At 41.8% G+C, this 19,450-nt stretch overlaps 1 protein-coding gene across 7 annotated transcripts in view; it reads right to left on the bottom strand.

Annotated features, from left to right (window-relative positions):
• Positions 1-19,450, bottom strand: part of TNS3 (tensin 3) — a 247,381-nt gene that overhangs the window by 135,174 nt on the left and 92,757 nt on the right. For all 7 annotated transcript variants that reach the window (XM_084510046.1, XM_084510042.1, XM_084510044.1 and 4 more), the window contains one exon: positions 13,028-13,066. Coding sequence is in view for 1 of the 7 variants with exons in the window: in XM_084510042.1 (XP_084366168.1) it covers positions 13,028-13,066 (39 nt within the window). In the remaining 6 variants the exon portion in view is untranslated. The remainder of the gene's footprint in view (positions 1-13,027; positions 13,067-19,450) is intronic.

Genomic DNA, 19,450 nt, shown 5'->3' with positions numbered 1-19,450 from the left:
TGTAATAGGGAAGTACATTGGCAAGATTGGGTAAAAAGACCTCAAGTCTTGCTTTAGACTTCAACAAGGGCAAGATTTGGCATTTCATAAAAGCAAATAACCTAGATTAGGGATTTCACCATGCAGTATCATGTGAGAACAACAGAACTATTTCACCTTGAAAAACACTCAGCCAAATGAAGTAACACTAGAACTAAATTGGTGCTATATAAAACTGCACCAAACTTCAGGATGTTCTGTTCCACACGTCTAGAATGAGAGGCTACTGTGCATAAAGCAATATATAATGTTTAACAACTTAGAAATATTACTTCCAAAGACAATTTCAAAATTTATGAGAAAAAAAAAAAAAAGTTTCACTCAGAAGACACTGAAGCATTCAAACTGCCAAGACAGGTTGTGGATGCCCCACAGAATGGTTTGAGTTGGAAGACATGTTAAAGTTCACGTAGTTCCACCCTCAACCCCTCCATGGGGGATGCCTACCACTAAATCAGGTTGTGAACGTCCTCTGGTTTGCACAGGTCCACCACTCAAGTCTGTCAAGGTCCCTCTGGATGGCATCCCTTTCCTCCAGTGTATCAACCACACCACACACCTTGGTATCATCAGCAAATTTTAGGTTCCTTAGATGGTCGCAAACCTGATCTTCTCCTACAGATCATTCCTCCAGTCCCTGCCCCTTTTTCCTCTGGGACTTGGGCTATGTGGGTAGAGCACTTGCCAGTGAATACTGTGGCAAAAGAGCTGTTCAGTACCTCAGCCTCTCTGTGTCAGTTGTAACCAGATCTCCTGTTTCCTTCAGGAGAGAGTCCACATTTCCCCTAAACTTCCTTTTATCACTGACATTTATAGAAGACCTTCTTGTTGCCTTTAACATCCTTGGCCAGATTCAATTCTATCTGGGCTTCTGTTTTTCTAACTTACTCTCTCTCTGGATGCTCAATGTCTCTGTATCCCTCCCATGTTATCTACTCTTGCCTCCACCCTCTGTACATTTCCTTTCCATTAGTGCAGCCAGGAGCAACTTGTTCATCCATGCAGGCCTCCTGGCATTTCTCCCTGACTTACTGTTGGGATGCATCGATCCTGAGCTTGGAGGAGGTGATCCTTGAATATTAACCAGTTTTCGTAGGCTCCTCTTTCCTCCACGGATTTGTCCTATGGTACTCTACCAAGCAAATCTCTCAAAAAGGCTGAAGCCTGCTCTCCCAAAGTCCAGGTCTGTGAGCATGCTGTGTAGGTAGCTAGGTAGGTAGGTAAGAAGGGAGGAAGTCATATCATGTGTCTAAGAGCATTGTCCAAATGCTTCTTGAACTCTGGTAGGCTCAGTGCCATGACCGCTCCCTTGGGGTTCCAGCATAGCATAGAATGAATATAGAATATCCCGAGTTGGAAGGGACCCATAAGGACCATCGAGTCCAACTCCTGGCACCACACAGGTCTACCCGAAATTTTAGACCACGTGGTTAAGCGCACAGTCCAAACACTTCTTAAACTCCAACAGGCTTGGTGCAGTGACTACTTCCCTGGGGAGCCTGTTGCAGTGTGCAACCACCCTCTCGGTGAAGAACCCCTTCCTGATGTCTAGCCTGAACCTCTCCTGCCTCAGCTTGAAACCATTCCTGTGGGTCCTATCACTGATGACTAAGCAGAATAGATCAGTGCCTGCCCCTCCACTCCCCCTCACGAGGAAGCTGTAGACTGCAATGAGGTCTCCCCTCAGCCTCCCCTTTTCCTATTTTCCTCTTTTTTACATCAAGTTTTCACTTCTTATCCTAAACTCCTCTGAAGTGTTGCAGAATGCCAATTTAACAGCTGTTTTTTCTCCAGAGGTGACTACATTTTATTTTAGCAGTGGATGAAGTGATCCCTGTTCTGTATAAAATTTCTATGTGAATTTTTCAACCTTGTGAAACTATTTCTGGACTCTGGAGGATAAAGATACAGATGGAATGTTAGTTGTAATGGTAAAGCTGTTATTACAGCTGTGGTCTAGCTGACTGCAATTTGTAACAGGATAACAGGATCATAGATTGGTTTATTTTATTTCATTTATTTTGTCATTCCCCCCACCACCATCTTCCACTAGATCAGGCTGCCAAAGCCCCATACAGCCTGACCTGAAACGCTTCCTGGAATAGCAAGGAGGAAGAGACAACCCCTGAAGCCTGAGGTACCCTTGCAGAACAACTTCACTGCTCTGTGGACTGAAGAGGAAGGATTCATTATATCATGAGAGACACTGGCCCTGACACTAAGCCAGCTTGATCTTCTCCCTGTGTAACAATTAGTGCAATCAAGAAAAGGCGATCAAGAAAAAGTAATAGTTTTAGGTGACTCTCTTCTCATTTGCCAGCCAGAACCACTCTCAGGACAGGTATGTTGCCCACTAGTGACTTTGCCAAGAGACTACTGAAACTTGTACAGCACACAGACTATTCCGTCCAATGCTCTTATTTCATGTGGGCACCAACACCACTGTCAAAGAGCAGTCCAAAGTACGTCATGAAGGAATACAGAGCCCTTGGAGCTGCTGTAGGAGGCTCTAGATCACAGGTGGTCTTCTCTTTAATCTTGCTGGTCAAAGGAAAAGGCTTTGAAAGGACCAGCTGAATCCAGCAAATCAATGACTGGTTGTGGAACATGTGTCATATCCAGGTATTTGACTTTTTAGACCATGGGACCCTGAGGAACCTGGTCTACTGGGGACTGATGGGACTCATCTGTCAGAGGGAGGGAAGAGCATCTTTGGCTACAGTTTTGTCAAGCTGGTGAAGAGAGCTTTAAACTAAAGTTGCAGGGGAAGGGGAACTCAACCCACCCAACTTTTATTGGCAAGCATCAGCACTAGATGCCCAGGATTCTTCCCCTCTCGAGAGACCCCACCTAGAGTACTGCATCAAGTTCTAGACTACCCATCACAAGAAAGACATGGACTTGGACCAGGTCCAGAGGAGGGCCAGCAAAATTATCAGAGGACTGAAATACCTCTCCTGTGAAGAGAGGCTGAGAGAGTTGGGATTATTTAGCTTAGAGAATAGAAGGTTCTGGGGAGAGCTTATTGCGGCCTTTCAATAGAGGGGGCCTACAAGAAAGACAGGGAGAGACTCTTTGTCAGGGACTGTAGTAATAGGACAAGTGGTAACAGTTTTACACTAAAAGATGGTCATTTTAAACTAATCATATGAAATCATTTACTACAATGGTGGTTAGATACTGGAACAGGTTGCCCAGTGAAGCTGTGGATGCTCCATCCCTGGCAGTGTTCAAGGTCAGATGGGATGGGGCTTTGAAGGTGCCCCTGCCCACAGCAGGGGGGCTAGAACCAGATGTTGTGCAAAACATTCAATGATTCTTTCTGCTGAACCACCTTGTTGACCAACTTAAGGACAGTGAAGTAACTTACAGCTTGGTAGATGTTAAAAATAAAATTTAAAGCAGCACATACACACTCAGGAACACGTTTCCCCATCCTAGGAATACCAGCATTTGCCCAAGATGGGTACCCCAGCATATGTGTTGACAAGTACTCCAACATACCTACATGGCCACACAACTCCCCCATGCAGACATCAGTAGCATTACCAACTGAAAGCGTGACTCTAAGACCTGCTGCAAGAACAATGTTTTGACACCGAGCTGCAGCTTTTCAATTGTCAACTGTTTTTTTTGGCAGGTCACTGATGTTCATTTTCTCCCTCGCAATGATTCCACCATAGCAAGGAAAAGAAAATAAACTCCTATCTAACAAAAAAAGCAAAATCTTATGATCTTAAAAACTCAATACCGAAACTGTGGAAGTCCTCCCCCTCCTTCCCACATCCTTCTACTCCAATTTTCTCCACATAATTCGACAGGACTTGAGTCCTATTCGTTTCAGGTACACCATTTCCAGTTCCTCAGTTCTTTCCCACTCAGAAAACACAGTGCAATAGGCAAAAGACCTGCACCATCACATGGAAAACATGACTGCAAGCTAAAGTACCTCATTAGGTCTCGTTTTGTTATTAATGTGAAAACATTAACATAAAGCAAATTAGATCAGGATGACTTCTGACGTAACAGTGAACTAAAATTGAATGGCATCCTAGAGACTGAACATTAGTTAAGCAATGAATAAACATGACCCACTGCTATACGATAAAATAATTGGACAAAGCATCATAATTTAACATAGAGGATCATACTCATTTGCTTCACAGTTCTGTCTGAAAACAGGGAGTCCACGCATAGCTGTGCTTTTTAAAATTAATGACTATTAGAAAAATTTATTTTGAAATTAATTGTACTGAATTTGTTGTTTTCTTCTGAAAGACAGATTACTAGTCCTCCATTGTGCTGTAGTACTCAGTCATACAGAAACAAAGAAAAAAATTATATATATATATATATATATATATATATATATATATATATTAATGTTTGGCTGGAATGCTCTTCAGGGATGGCTACCCTTCTTTCATTTTACACATTCCAATGTAGACAAAGCATTTCCAAAGATTAATTAAAAGCAGACTCACAAGGGACATGAGATCTGTCACTCTCACGACAAACTACATGTGAAACAAGAAAATTATGCAGAACAGAAGAAACCTACTCTGGAGCATGCATTTTCCTTTTACAGCATTGTCAAACACAACCTATTTGCTGCTTAGTAAAGTCAAACAAACTTGAAAAGTTTCTATGACAACTTAAAACTAATGACACTGAGGAGTTTGAAACACAGATAACACATTTAATTTCCCTGTAGCTAAAATAAAGCTGGGAAGGAAGAAAGAAGCGTATTATGCCTTGCAAGAACATCATGCTGCTGGATTTAGCTGGCATGGTGTATAACGTCACATTTCTGGAAAGCAGATGCTTCTGCCCTCCCGGAGTACCATATTCAGCAGGAAGGTTAGAAATCAGTTTGGAGAAAATAAGCAAGCAACATGCACTCTCCCTCCTGGCAAATATAATGACTGGTTTTTGAATCTCATATACACTGCACAGCTCAAATCAGAAGTACTACTTTTAATTATCTTTTGATTTTTTTTGTATTCAGTCTGATTCTTTGTCCCTTTTATGGCTAATATATTTATGAACAAGTCATTGACTGCCCTTTAAACTTTTTTTTTTAATCCCCTACTTTGCAGACCCATGTGGTCCATGGTCTTAAACTAATAAGCACCTGAAACATAAGAATAAAAAATAAAACCCATATAAATGCAACATAGAGTTGCCCACATCAAACCCTTCTGGAGATCCATAAATTCAAAAACATTTGAAAAATAATCAAGTCAAGTGTTTCAATTCGGACAGCAGCTCACAGGTTTTGTCACAAAAGTGTCTCATCAGTCCCTGCTTCTGCTTCCTATGGCACTGGGAGAATATGACACCAATGAATCAAGAAAAATAAAAAGCTTATTAGTTCACAAATCTGAAAGAAAGGAAGAAAAATCTCAGCTCAAATCTTAATAAGGCAACACTGAATAGCAAGAAAAAGCCATGTTTAAAAAAAAAATCACTGCACCTTTGCTTACTCATCGGTTCAGCAAAGCTATATTACCAAAAGCAGAGAAATGTTATTTCCATAAAGGTTTCTCCAATGTCCACTTATTTCTTTTCATGGGGACACAGCCATTATGGCCCTGGACAGTGTCAAAGCAGGAAATGAACAGGAAAAATAAATAAAAAAAAAATCCACTAAATACTCCTATCCTTTATCAACAAACTACAGAACAGCACAGTACTTTTGCATTCCTCTTTCCATGATGTACAGCCATTTTCATGAGTCAGGCAGTTACAGCATGGAACAGTTGCTGGAAGAACTGTTCTTGTGAGATTGAGGAAGGGAGACCAGGAAGATGATAGCAACAAGGGGGTCTGATAGGCTGTGTGTCCTTTATCTCCACCAAATCATGCTTGCTACGTGTATCGTGCTGGATTTGTGTACTCTTCATCGGTTCTGTGAGCTAAAGTTTAGATGCAGTAAATGGGGAAAAGAGTCCCAGTAAATGTTTATTTTCCTAGTTTTCCACACCTAAGATTTCTATTCTCCTGCCTGAAAGAAGAAAGAAAAAAAAAAAAAAAGATAACCCAGAAATGAATTAGCCATAAGTTACAGAAATATACCACAAATCAAACCCACTTGATTCAATTTTCCTGTGAAGCTTTTACTGATTTAAGCCAAAAACCAAAACTGCAGCTGGCAGAGCAAAGTAGTTGCATGTGTCAATTCCCAGTTCAGCTTAGTCATTGTCACTATATTGCAGGATATCTGAAGGTTATACCTGCTTAACCCAAGTTAACAATCTTGTATTTTCTAGTACTTAGATCCCACTTAAAATGAAACTGGAGAATGCAATCCTCCATCTACACGGCCAGGCCTTCCCAACAGCACATATGGTAATTCAGCCTCAGATTTCTCGGAAAATCTTTTGCAAGCTCACATTAACAGGAAATGGGCTGTGCTCCATGGGAAGAACAGACTGCTTCACTTTTTTCTTTTTTTTTTCTGTGAAGATGCATGTAAAAAGGAAATGAATGTGATAAGGATAAAAATACACTTTATTATGTCTACTGACCTGTCTCAGTCAAAGCATCTGGGGAGGATTGCACTCAACAGTCACCATGGTAAAAAAGAACAGGAGGGTTTTGCTAAAAGGAACTTATTTTCTTTCAAACTGCTACAATACTGAATTTTCCTGTTTTCTGTTCTCCTTTCTTTTCCCCATATACGCTTGTTTCATTTTTTTCTCCTTTGTATCATTATGCATTTTCACCAAAATTCACTGCTTAGAAAATTCTTCTTAGAAAATGTTGCCACACTTCACTTATAAGCGAAGGTATCAGAGTCTCTACACTACCTCACATCTCAAGTAAAACTGAGATACGTAATTAGTATGAAGGCACCTAACTGCCTCTGTGATGCCACCACTCACTTCTTCAACAAGGAAAACAGAACTAAGCAAAACAAACAAACCAAAAAGAGAAAACTAGAACCCCCCCTTCCCCCTCCCCCTCCCCAATTTGTATCAAAATGGCTGAGCTTCCACTGTAGCAAGATAGTTAAACAAAATTCAGTTTTAAATGATATTACAATTAAAGATAGGTAGCTGGGAAAGTGTCCTCTTAATCTTTCCATATTGCAACAGCTCATTATGGAATGTGATGTTTAAATGGCAGCACTACAGCTATGAAGAACTTCTTGACAAGCAGTTTAAAAAAAAAAAAAAAAAAAGAAAAGAAAAAATAGGGTGTAGAAGTTAAACATGAAATTTCTCCGGTAAAGATCTCTACTTAACTCTGCCTTAAAACTGAGATGTCATGCAGTGATAAGGACCATTCAACAGACACAGTCAATTTAAGATAAGAATCTATATTATGTTAAAGAGGTTCAGGCTTTCACATCACATTTCATTAATGCAAGACATGGAGCAGGACATGTGATGGACCTCTAAGGAATTAAGATTTCATTTCCTATATTCTTTTTAAAGGTACATGCCATGCAGGATGAAAAAAAAAAAAAATCAGTAGAGGAAACAAACTTACTACTCTCTTGATGCACCTTAAACTGTCATGGAATACTTCCCAGAATCAAAAAAGGATCTCAAAATAATAACCTTTCTTTGGCTTTTCTTTTATTTTTATCTTTTTAAAATAATAAATAAAATGAAAATAAGTTAGAGCTTCAAGGTTAGGACCTATCCCTTCCCTTCTTTTTGTAGTATTATAAACGAGATTTAAGAAAACATGTACTTGTTAGGATTCTTTTTATTTAAAAATGTTGATTTTTTTTTGAAATGTGTTGATCTTATTTTCTATCCTTCAAAAATAAGATCCAACAGTTCCAGAAAGTCAATTTAAACAGAGTTGCCAACTTTGATTTTTAAGAAATTTTAGGAGAACTGTTACATAGGTTCATTCAGTTTTTGGATACAAAAACAGTGCCCGCAGCATTTTCATTTATTTATTTATTTAAATCTTTCAGTCTTCCTACACATCTCTGGAATGAAAGTCTATAGCCACAAGTAACCCATCAAATAAAATGAAGGGCATCAGAATAGCTCTTATTTTGCTAGGTACTTGATTTGAATTAGTAAAGTAGGACTAAAATCATCCCCCTTTCTCTGGACTAAAGACTGTATGTGACAACATCAAGCAAGTAGTATTTGTACACATAGCAGCTTGTTTATATTTTAGCACCTGAAGTTCCTAGCAGCTGCATTGGGTTAGTATATGAGGGTCCTGATGTCCTTACAAAACTTCAAGATACGTGGCTCATGAGAAATGAAAAGAAAGGATCGCTTTGGAAACAGACATCCAAGCTGAAAATAATCAATAGAATCCACATTCTGAAGAAAAAGAGCATCTGTGAATTTCATCTGTCTTCAACAGTCTTCCAGCAGCCATGACACAGAGTTTAACTACACTTCTTGCTATAACCCACATTAAGAGCAGCAATACAGGCAAGTGGCTAATTATATGTAGCAGTAATTTAGAGTGGGCATATGTATTGCTTATTTATATGAGAACTAAAAGGTTGGAATTCCTTGTCTGGACTGAATGAGGACAAATCCACGTTTCAGTAGAGAGTTGTAATGCAGAAACATTTTAGTTACTTTGACCATGGTACTGCCCTTCCTGATTATCCAAAGATCTCAACTATTTGTCCTTCATGTTCTCAGTATTCTACAGTCAAAATACAGGAAACTTGCTTATGGCTAATATGGTCACAAGTGATCCTACTTCAGAACAACAGAACTCTTCACTAAACAGACAGTTACATTCTTAGATTAGGTGTTGTGCTATGTCACATCAAAAGCAAAAAAAAAACCACACCAGTCAATCTCACTCTCAGTAATAAGTATATAATGAAAATAGAATCATAAAACGGCTTGGGTCAGAAGCGACCTCAAAAATCATCTAGCACCATCCCCAGTCATAGGCAAGGATGCCACCCACCAAATCAGGTTACCCCATACAACCTTGCCTTGAACACCTTCAGGGATGGGGCATCCACAACTTCTCTGGGCAACCTGTTCCAGTGCCTCACTACCCTTACAGTGAAGAATTTCCTCCTAATGTGTAATCTACATCTATCCTCTTTTAGTTTAAGACCATTCCCTCTTGCCCTATCATTGTCTACCCAAGCAGAGTCCTTCTCCATCCCTTTTATAATAGCCCTTTAAGTACTGAAAAGCCACAATGACATCTCCCTGGAGCCTTCTATTCTCCAAGCTGAACATCTCCAGTTTCTCAGCCTTTCTTTGTAGGAGAGGTGCTCCAAGCCCTCTGATCATCTTCATGGCCCTCCTCTGGACTTGTTCTAACAGGTCCACATCTTCCTTGCGCTGGGGACCCTAAACCTGGATGCAGTAGTGCAGGTGAGGCCTCACAAGGGCAGAGCAGAGGGGGGCAATCATCCCTCAACCTGCTGGTCATGCCTCTTTTGATGTGTGTTGGAAGAAGCCAGGTGAAGGCCAGGATGCAGTTGGCCTTCTGGGCTACAAGCATGCACTGCTGGCTCATGTCAAGCCTTTTGTCCACCAGAACCCCCAAATCTTTCTCCACATGGCTGCTCTGAATGAGTTCTTCTCCCAGCCTGTACTCATGTCTGGGATAGCCCCAGTCCAGGTGCAGCACCCTGCACTTGGACTTGTTGAACCTTATGCGGTTTATGGGCACACTTCGCCGACCTGTCCTGGTCCCTCTAAACGGCATCTCTTCCTTCTTTGCTATCAACTGCACCACTTAGCTTGGTGTCATCTGCAGACTTGCTGAACATACACTAGCTCCCATTGTCTACGTCGTTGATACAGATATTAAACAGTACCGGACCCAAGACAGACCCCGAGGAACACCACTTGTCACCAGCCTCCACTTGGACATAGAACCATTGACCACAACACTGACCCACTTACAGTGGGAGGGACTCTGCTCACCCAGCCCCCAGCTAGAGGTCTGGGGACTCAAGAGATGTGGGCAGCCTGACCACCAGTGAAGACCAGGGCAAAGAAGTTGTTAAGTACCTCAGCCTTCTCCACATCTGTAATTACCAGTTGTCTGCCTTCATTTGTCAGAGGTGGTATGCTCTCCTTAGACTTTCTTTTGCAGGCAATGTACGTGTAGAATCCCTTCTTGTTATTCTTTGCATCCCTCACAAAGTTTAGTTCTGTCAATGCCTTGGCTTTCCTGATCCTGCACATCCAGACAGTGTTTCTATACTCTTACGTGGCCCTGTTTTGACCATTTGTGCATTTCCTTTTTTTGCATAAATTTGACCAGCAGTGCCTTGTTCTGCCATGCCAGTTTCCTACCTTCCCTGCTTGATTTATTACATATGGAAATAGAGAGCTCTTGCACTCTAAGGAAAGTATCTTCAAATAGTTGCCAGCTCTGAAAATATATTTCACCTACAGTTTTGCCTGCAATAATATTAAACAGAATTCCAGTTGTGTTTGTTTTTTTTTTCCTAGAACTAGTGAATGTTTAATTCAGAGACCAAATAAATCTCTGGCTTCATCTTTGTCAGTAAACTAAAACAGGTTAAGCCACTTTCTTCATCAGTACTGCTCAACCACGAGCAGGTCACAGAGTACTTTGGGCCCACTGTGGTGGTTTTACTCAGGTGGGCAGCTGAGCTCCACCACAACTGCTCTTCCACTCCCCCACCTCAAAGGGAAAGGGGGAGAAAATACAATGAAAAGGGCTCAAGGGTTGAGATAAGGACAGGGAGATCACTCAACAATTATTGTCACGAGCAAAACAGATTCAGAGTAGGGAGATTAGTAAAATCTATTGCCTGTTACCAGAGAAATGAGAAACAAAGGAAATAAACTAAAAACACCTTCCCCTATCCACCTTCTTCCACCTCCTCCCCCCGAGCGGCTCTGGGGAACAAAGCACTGGGGGTTGCAGTCAGTCTATAGCACTTCTCTTCCACCGCTCCTTCACAGTCACTCTGACCCTGCTCCAGTGCGGGGTCCCTCCCATGGGATGCCATCCTTCCCAAACTGATCCTGCGGGGGCTGCCCGCAGGCAGCAGCTCTTCAAGAACTGCTCCAAATATGGGTCTATACCATGGAGTCCATCCATCAGGAGCAAACTGCTCCAGCTTGGGTTCCCCACAGTCTGCAGCTCCTGCCAGGTCACCTGCTCCAGTATGGTCCCTTCCCCGCAGGCTACAGCTCCGGCCCAAAATCTGCTCCAGCGGGGGCTCTCCACAAGCTGCAGCCTCCTCCAGGCCACATCCACGTGCTCCACTGGGGGCTCCTCCACAGGCTGCAGCGTGGAGATCTGCTCCACCATAGTACTCCATGGGCTGCAGGGGGACAGCCTGCTCCACCAGGGGCCTCTCCACAGGCTGCAGTGGAACTTCTGCTCCAGCACGTGGAGCACCTCCTCCCCCTCTGACCTTGGTGTCTGCAAGGCTGTTTCTCCCAAGGCAGCTCTCCCAGCTGCTCTTATGGAGCAGTTCTGGTGTTTGGTGGTTTTTGTTTGTTTGTTTGTTTTGTTTTGTTTTTCCCTTCTTAAATATGCTCTCACAGAGACACAAACAAGATCACTTACTGGCTTGGCTCTGGCCCACAGCAGGGCCCTTATCTAACATGGGGCAGCTTCTGGATTCTTCTCGCAGAAGCCACCCCTGTAGCCCCCACTCTAACAAAACTTTGTCACATAAACCCACTAGACCCAGATTAACCAGCACTGCCCCATGTTCACTTTTCACGTAAAACATGTCCAACTGGAGTTATTGATGGTAATGACTGGTAACATATTCCACAAGTTGCTGCAGGTTTAAAATTGTTGCTGAACCACAATGACAAATTTTCCCTGTCATAACCAATATTTAGGTTGTGTACACAACACAAAACAATGAGCAACCACAGTTGACAATATACATCTAATACTGTGAGCTGCAGACATAAGAAAGGGCTGCTTTTCTACTTTCAATTTTAGGAGTAGTGCCACACAGAATCCTCAGACTGTCATATGTGTTAGTTCATAGAAGCGGCAGGTCAAAATCAGGAAGGACCTTCTATACATTCGTATTCACATTACTAATAATACTATGAATCGCTGATTTTGTTTTCCAGCCTTTCTTTTAAAAGACAATAATTAAAAGAATGAACCAACACTTTCATAGTACCTTTTTAGATAACATCTTTACCTGTATTTTGCCAGGAAGGAAATCAAGACACAAAAAATGTGTTAAGTGACTTGCCGAATTCACATATCAAGGCAGAAATGAGATGTAGAATCCCTAACTACCAATGGCTGCATCACATAACTACAATACAGAGTTCTCAGCCAACACTGGGAAATCAGCTGTTGACTGCCTAGTTCTAGAAACGATACTAGCAGGTGGCAGCACTGGTTCAATAAATCACAGTTACATAACATCCTCCAGAAGTATTTAATGGGAGCTAAAAATAACCAAATTCAATTACTCCCACCTGAAAAGGCCTATCTTTTTTTTTGAATTCCTATCCTGAGCAACCATGGATTAATTTCCTCACTTCCACCACCAAAAAAAACAAAACAAAACAAAATATAGGCCCTAACCAAAGGATCCTGTTTGTACTTTCAAACTGATATGAGACATCTACACATTAAAACAATTAATGGTTTGTGGGTTTCCTGATTTGTGTGTGTAAGTGTTTGGTGTATGTTTTTATTGTTGTTTTGTTTGTTTTTTACACACACAGACAAAAGGAAATAAGGTAGTAAGGATAACTACATCAAGTCACTGCTTCATGGACATATCAACGAGTTCATTTTAGGAAGAATCCTGAACAGCAGAAAACACTTAATCTAGCAAATCCTTAAATGCCTTACAAAATTCTCAGTAAAATAACCCAATTGCTTCATGGGATAGGGCACACACTAATAAGCTTCAAGATTAGACTTTTTATTTGCTGTGCACTCAAAGAGGAAAGTGGATGGTACAGTACTGACGAAATTATAGACAGCTACAGGAATAACCTATCCTATAACCTAATAAAACCTGATGGATATCGCTAGTGCCAACAATACTTACCAGTTCGTAGTTGCTCTGAAGAAAGCAAGGTGTCACCACCTAGAACAAAAAACAGTAATAAAATAAGGAAAAAAAATTTCTTCTTTTGCGAACAACCTAAATCTATTTATTGAGATCCCTCAAATACTGTCAAATCTAAGCAGAATCAAGGGGAACTAAGCAGACCAGGTGTATCCTCGGCCAGGAGTGTCCTTGGCTGATCTTGGCTACATTGCTTCCCCTCATATCCCAGAATAGTTAAAAAATATCGTGTGCTTTGCTGACATACTGTAAGCAGTGAAAAAGGTTCAAGGGTAATTCCTTCCTTCACGTTACATATGCAGGGAAGCATGAATGGCTTTTTTCACCACCACTACCCAGCCTTTGCAGCATTCTTCCAAGATCATCTCAGTTTTAATTAGTAAGTAACTATTCTGCTTTTTAATGAGTCTAGAAATCAATAATTCCCATTATCTTTTCTTTGCGCTAAATTTTGTTATGGGATGTGGGCTGAGCAGAGCAAGCAGAACAGATATTTTGTGGACTAACATAATTTCAGAAACTTGGCTCCAAAGACCCACAGACATAAAACTGCAAGCAGGCTTTGAGGCAAGTAGATATATATTATGTTCTCTCTCACCTGAAAATACTTACATTCATACAATATATACAGTAACAAGTTAACTTCATAAATATGTAGAGTTCCCTGAAGTTAAAACACTTCTTAACATGTTCTATATACATCACAAAAAGAACTTTGAATATTCAAAAACAAAAAGAAAGCAAGGAAAAGCATGACCAACTAGGATTATGTAACGATCTAGGGAAAGCAAATACTCATTTCTTTCTACATGTCATACAGCAGGCACCCTCAGACATCACACATATAATTGAATGACTGTGGCTCATCGATTTACTCCATTTAGATGAGCTTCAGTAACAGTAATCAAGAATGCTCACTTTAACAAATACTTTGAGGTTAACCCCAAGGAAAGCAATTTCTTTTAATATGTCCAATCTCACACTTATAGCTTTCCTGGACAGGCTCACCTCTCAGACAGCGGCGGGGAGCCAGAAACTCTATGACAACATCTGAACTACAAAGGGAATTTTCTCTAAGGAATTGAACTGTCCTATCAGCTCTCAAGGCACAGTACATGGAGTGGTTTACAGAGCAGGAGCATAACACATCATTTATAATCCTTAATAAAAAAGTATCACAGAATCACAAATTGTTAGGGATTGGAAGGGACATTGAAAAATCAACTAGTCCAATCCTCCTGCCAGAGCAGGAACACCTAGATCAGATCACACAGGAACACGTCCAGGCAGGTTTTGAATGTCTCCAGAGAAGGAGACTACACAACCCAGCTCCCCAGGCAGCCTGTTCAAGTATTCTGTCACCCTCACTGTGAAAAAGTTTTGCCTCATATTTAAGTGGAACCTCCTACATTCCAGCTTGCACCCATCTGAAATGTATTTGAAGAAGCCCTTTCTGTTGTCCTTGACCCCTCTTGCAAGGTTTAACTCTAAGGAGGCTTTAGCTTTCTTAGCTGCATCCCTACATCCTCTGACAACAGTCTTATATTCCTCCCAAGTGGCGTGCCCCTCCTTCCATGATCTGTAGATTCTCCTCTTCCACTTCAGTTTGCCCAGCAGTTCTCTGTTTAACCATGAAGATCTCCTGGCTCCCTTTCTTGACTTGCTACCTGTTGAGATGCTCTGATCCTGAGCTTGGAAGAAGCAGTGCTTGAATGCTAACCAACTATCTTGGGCCCCTTTACCTTCAAGTACCCTGTCCATGGGATTTCCCCTAGCAATTACTTGAAAAGGCCAAAGTTGGCCCTCCTGAAGCCCAGGGCTGCAATTCTGCTCAGTATTCTGTTCCTGCCACCTGAGATCCTGAACTCCACCATCTCATGGTTGCTGCAACCAAGGCCGCCCTCAACCTTCACCGCTTCAACCAGTCCCTTCTTGTTAGTGAGGACAAGAACCAGCATCACTCCTCTCCTAGTTGGCACATCCACCATTTGCACCAGGAAGTTATCATCAATGCACTGGAGGAACCTCCTGGACTGCAGATGGCTGGTTGAGTAGGCCTTCCAGCAAATGTCAGGGTAGTTGAAATCTCCCACAATAACCAAGGCCTGTAATTGCAAGGCTGCTATCAACTGCCTGTAGAAGGCCTCGTAAACTTCCTCATCCTGATCAGGTTGCCTGTAATAGACACCCACAACAGTATCCCCCATGCCAGCCTGCCCCTTAATTCTCACCCAAGACTCTCAACTCTTTCTTCATCCACCCCTGGACGGTACTCAATACACGTAGTTGCTCTCTCATGTAAAAAGCAACTCCAGCACCTTGCCTTGCTGGCCTGTCTTTCCTGAGAAGGACATACCCATCCATGACCACATTCCAGTTCTGTGAGCTGTCCCACCACGTGTCTGTAATTGCCACCAGATCATAATCTCCTGACTGAACATGGATTTCTAACTCCTGCTTATTCCCAGTGCTACATGCATTGGTGGACAGGCACTTCAGGGAGTGAGCTGAGCACGCCAATTTCACCCTAGGGGGGGTGGGAGGCCTCCCAGTCTTCATTAATGCTAGAACACTACCCCACTGGTGCAAGCCCAGCTACAGCCCCATCCCCCTCTGAATCTAGTTTAAAGCTCTCCAAACAAGCCCTGCTAATTCCTGTCCCAGAACCCTTTTGCCCCTGTGAGATAAAGCTTTCATACATATTACTGTCTGGCCGGGGGTCTTATAAAACCAGTTATTATCAAAGAACCCAAAGCCCTACCTGTAGCATGAGTCACGTAGCCAAGCATTTATGGACTATTCTATTCTGTCCCACGTCATCACCCCAAATTGGAAGGAGGGAAGAGAAAACTTATGCCCCAGACTCTTTTCACCAACCATCCCAAGGCCTTGAAGTCTTTCTTCATTCCCCTCAAACTACGGGATGCAGCTGCCTCCCCGCCTATCTGGAAGATCAGGAGCAAGTAGTAGTCTGTCAAGTGCACCAGGTTGGGGAGCATCCTGGTGATATCCCTGATCTGGGTTCTACGTAGACCGCAGACTTCCCTACAATGAAGGTCAACTCTGCATATTGGGCCCTCTGTTCCTCTCTGAAGGGAATCTCCTACTACAATTACCCTTCATTCTTTCTGACTGGAGGCAGTCTTGAGGCACGGTGTTGACTGCCTACGTGACCTCATAGGTGGGCTTTCCTCCACATCCTCACCAACCTCTCCTTCAAGATCCAGGGCCTCAAACCTATTACAGAGGGGCACCTGGGGAAGCGAGTTAGGTAGGGAGGGGGGTTGCCTGTAACATTGAACTGGGACTCGCTTCCAATCCTCCTCGTCTTTTTGGTTCCCTCCCTCTGCCTCATAGTGACAGGGCAGGAGCTCCACCATCCTGGCACCCCCTGGCATGCTTCTCTCTGACATGCAAGGGAGTTAACTCCACCAGGCAATCTCCTGCTCACACGCCCTGATGCTCCTTAGTCTCTCCACCTCCTCCCTGAGCTCAGCCACCATGGTGAGCAGACCTTCCACCAGAAAACAGGTGGTCTGGTCTCCCCGCTGCCCACCCCCGGCAGTGGCAGGCTGAACAGCCTCATCTCTGGGCAGGCCCTGTGTCTGGGTCGCCACAGCCTTTTCTGAGTGAGCCCTCTGCGTAGTGGACACCATGGTAGGTTTGTAATCTCTCAGACTGCCATTAGTTGGTGCAGAACTCCTGCGCCTTGCCACACCAACAAACCACTAGAATAGAAAGACACATCTAGTCCTGTATGCAGCACAGACAAAAAGAGGCAAACCTGGTTACACCAGAACAAGCCACTCGGGTCTTAACTCTCAGAAATAGCTTTTAACCAGCAGCATGGAAGGGTTGGCATCTCCACAGACGGGTCCTTACTTGTGAAAGAGATACACTTCTAATTCTCAGCTGTAGGTAAAATATTACACACTCGTGTAATAATTGGAACTGCTGCAGAATAAAATTGTCATCACTGGATCACATAAATATAATCTGTTTTATCCCTTCTCTCTGCTGTTAAACTCTGTTAAAGGATCATCTACTTCCCCATGACTAACCACAATACAGCTCTCCTATAACCTCCTCAATAATTACAGCTGACTCACTGCCTAAGAAAAAGCCCCTTTATTCTGACACAAGAGCACTAGGGACATTCACTGTCCCTAAAATAAATTAAATAGAAAAAATAATTAAAAAAAACACCTTACAGTGATTTTTTTTTTTTTGGCAGATCTGTAGCACCTTATTCAGGCAATTCACCCAAACACAGGGCTGTGAGAAAATGGGAGCTAACACAAGGGTCAACTCTTCTGTAATTATTTTTCCCCTGAGTTTCACTATGCCTACAATGCCTGTACATTAACCTGACTTTACAGATAGACTCCACTTTCTTCTGGTTGCAGGTCTTGCACTGTTTCTTTGTTCTCACAAAGATCAACAACCATGTGAGATGGTACCACTCTGGGCCTACCAGTCACATAATACCCTTCCCAGTGTATACAGCAACCTCTTTGCCCTTGCACACTGTCTTTTATAACTATGTTGTCACTAAGCTGCAGATCACTCAAATGCATTATTCACAGCCAGACTTGCGTGTGCTGCTACTCTTTTCTAGCTACTTGACTTAATGCAAGACACACTGAGCCACCCCAGGCGCACAGACCTTTTGTCTGAATGCACATGCACAAATAGCATATTTCTTCTCAGATGAAGGAAAACAGTCAAGTATCCTGATTTCAGTTCTACCAAGCAGTTTCAAGAAGTTCTTCTACTGTTAATTCAGATATAGGTTAAAAGCAAAGTGCTGACGTGTTCACAGGGAGGCTATCATGAGGTCCAGACAACCAGAGTCGAGGTTATATGAATTGCCCTAATTCTATTTCCTGGTTTGCAAAGGCTTGAGATGTGCTAAAATTAGCATTCAGAGGAAAAGTATACAACTGAAAATCAAAATCGCAGGCTTCAATTTAATACAAATCTGGAGACCAAAGAGAATGTATAAACACCTCATTCATTGGTTTAAAAACTTACACATACAACAAGTGCAACAACTGTGCAAAACAATAAATTTCAGATTTTCTTGAGCCCTACTGAAGCTACAGTTAATTGTAAAAAAAAATAAAAAAATTACAATGAACAAGTTTGTCAGCTTTCAATAATAGTATTTTTATTATTGAACAAAAGATACTGGATACATTACTATAATATTTCATAGTTCAATAGTTCAGCACGAACAAGATGTATTTAGCCTCTACACTTCTACATGTTCACTTATTAAAAAGGAAAAAACAGAATCTGGGAAGTCCCAGTGTGTTTCTTAAAAATAGGTACCTCCTTCATGCCCAGATACACACATGCATATAGACACATTAGTCTACCCACATATAACCAGGTAAATATCTGAAAGCCAAACCACCTGTCCTTGTATACATAACACATACTGAATGAAAACACCTTCCTAGTGTGGTACTTCCAGAATCAAGTTTTGCTTTGAAAAGGTCCTGTACTGGTGGAAGAAGATTTAAGATAATCCCTCTGATGAAGAATTCTGACTCCAATGAATCTGTGGGTAATTTTCCTACCTACAATTGTAACACCAGTCACATGAGTTAATGAGTAACTGAACAACATGAGATAAATGTCAACTCAAACAAGAAAAAATGTCAACAAATGGCATGATACCTGGCACTAAGGAAGTAAAATATATCCCCGCTTGTTTTAATGGAGACACAACCAGTGCCCTCCACTGTTTCATAAAAGGCCATTTTCTTGGATATCCTATAGTTACATGTCAGTACATTTTTCACTTCCAGATGCATCTTTTTTTGTATTTCCCTTATTTTTCACCTTTTTTTCACAGAAGCAAGTGATCTTCCAGAGGAAGAGGCATCTTCAAAGAATGAGCCAAATATTATCAAAGCTGCATTTCAAAGTCCAAATCTGACACTATTAGACTACTATTTCAAAGCATGCAACTTAACCATTTAACTACAATGACTACAATAACTACATTTAACTACATTCTCCCAAGCTACAGTTTTAACAGGTAAGAACAGCTGGCATTTCTGCCACAACCTATGTGGAACAAAAAAGGTGTGCAGAAGGAAAAATCTTCATCAAACAAATACGTGACCTAAGTAACCTATCCATTCTAGTTCACTACTAATACAGTTCACTAAGCTTTTCACAAAATTGAGGAAAAAGGGTGAATAGAAACACGAAGCTAAGGAAAAGCTCTAAATAATGTGCAGCTACAATTATGTTAGGAGAAGTAATAGCCTTTGTACAAATAATAAGTTCATGGACATTTTTAATGTGCATACACGCATGTGTGTATGCATATAGAGAAACACCCCGTATGTGTATACAGAGGCACCCTTTCCCTTCCTTCATTTCTCA

Source organism: Aythya ferina (genome assembly GCF_964211825.1).
Source record: "Aythya ferina genome assembly, chromosome: 2".
In the NCBI taxonomy this organism is placed as follows: domain Eukaryota; kingdom Metazoa; phylum Chordata; class Aves; order Anseriformes; family Anatidae; genus Aythya; species Aythya ferina.
This window is presented reverse-complemented; position numbering and strand designations above follow the sequence as displayed.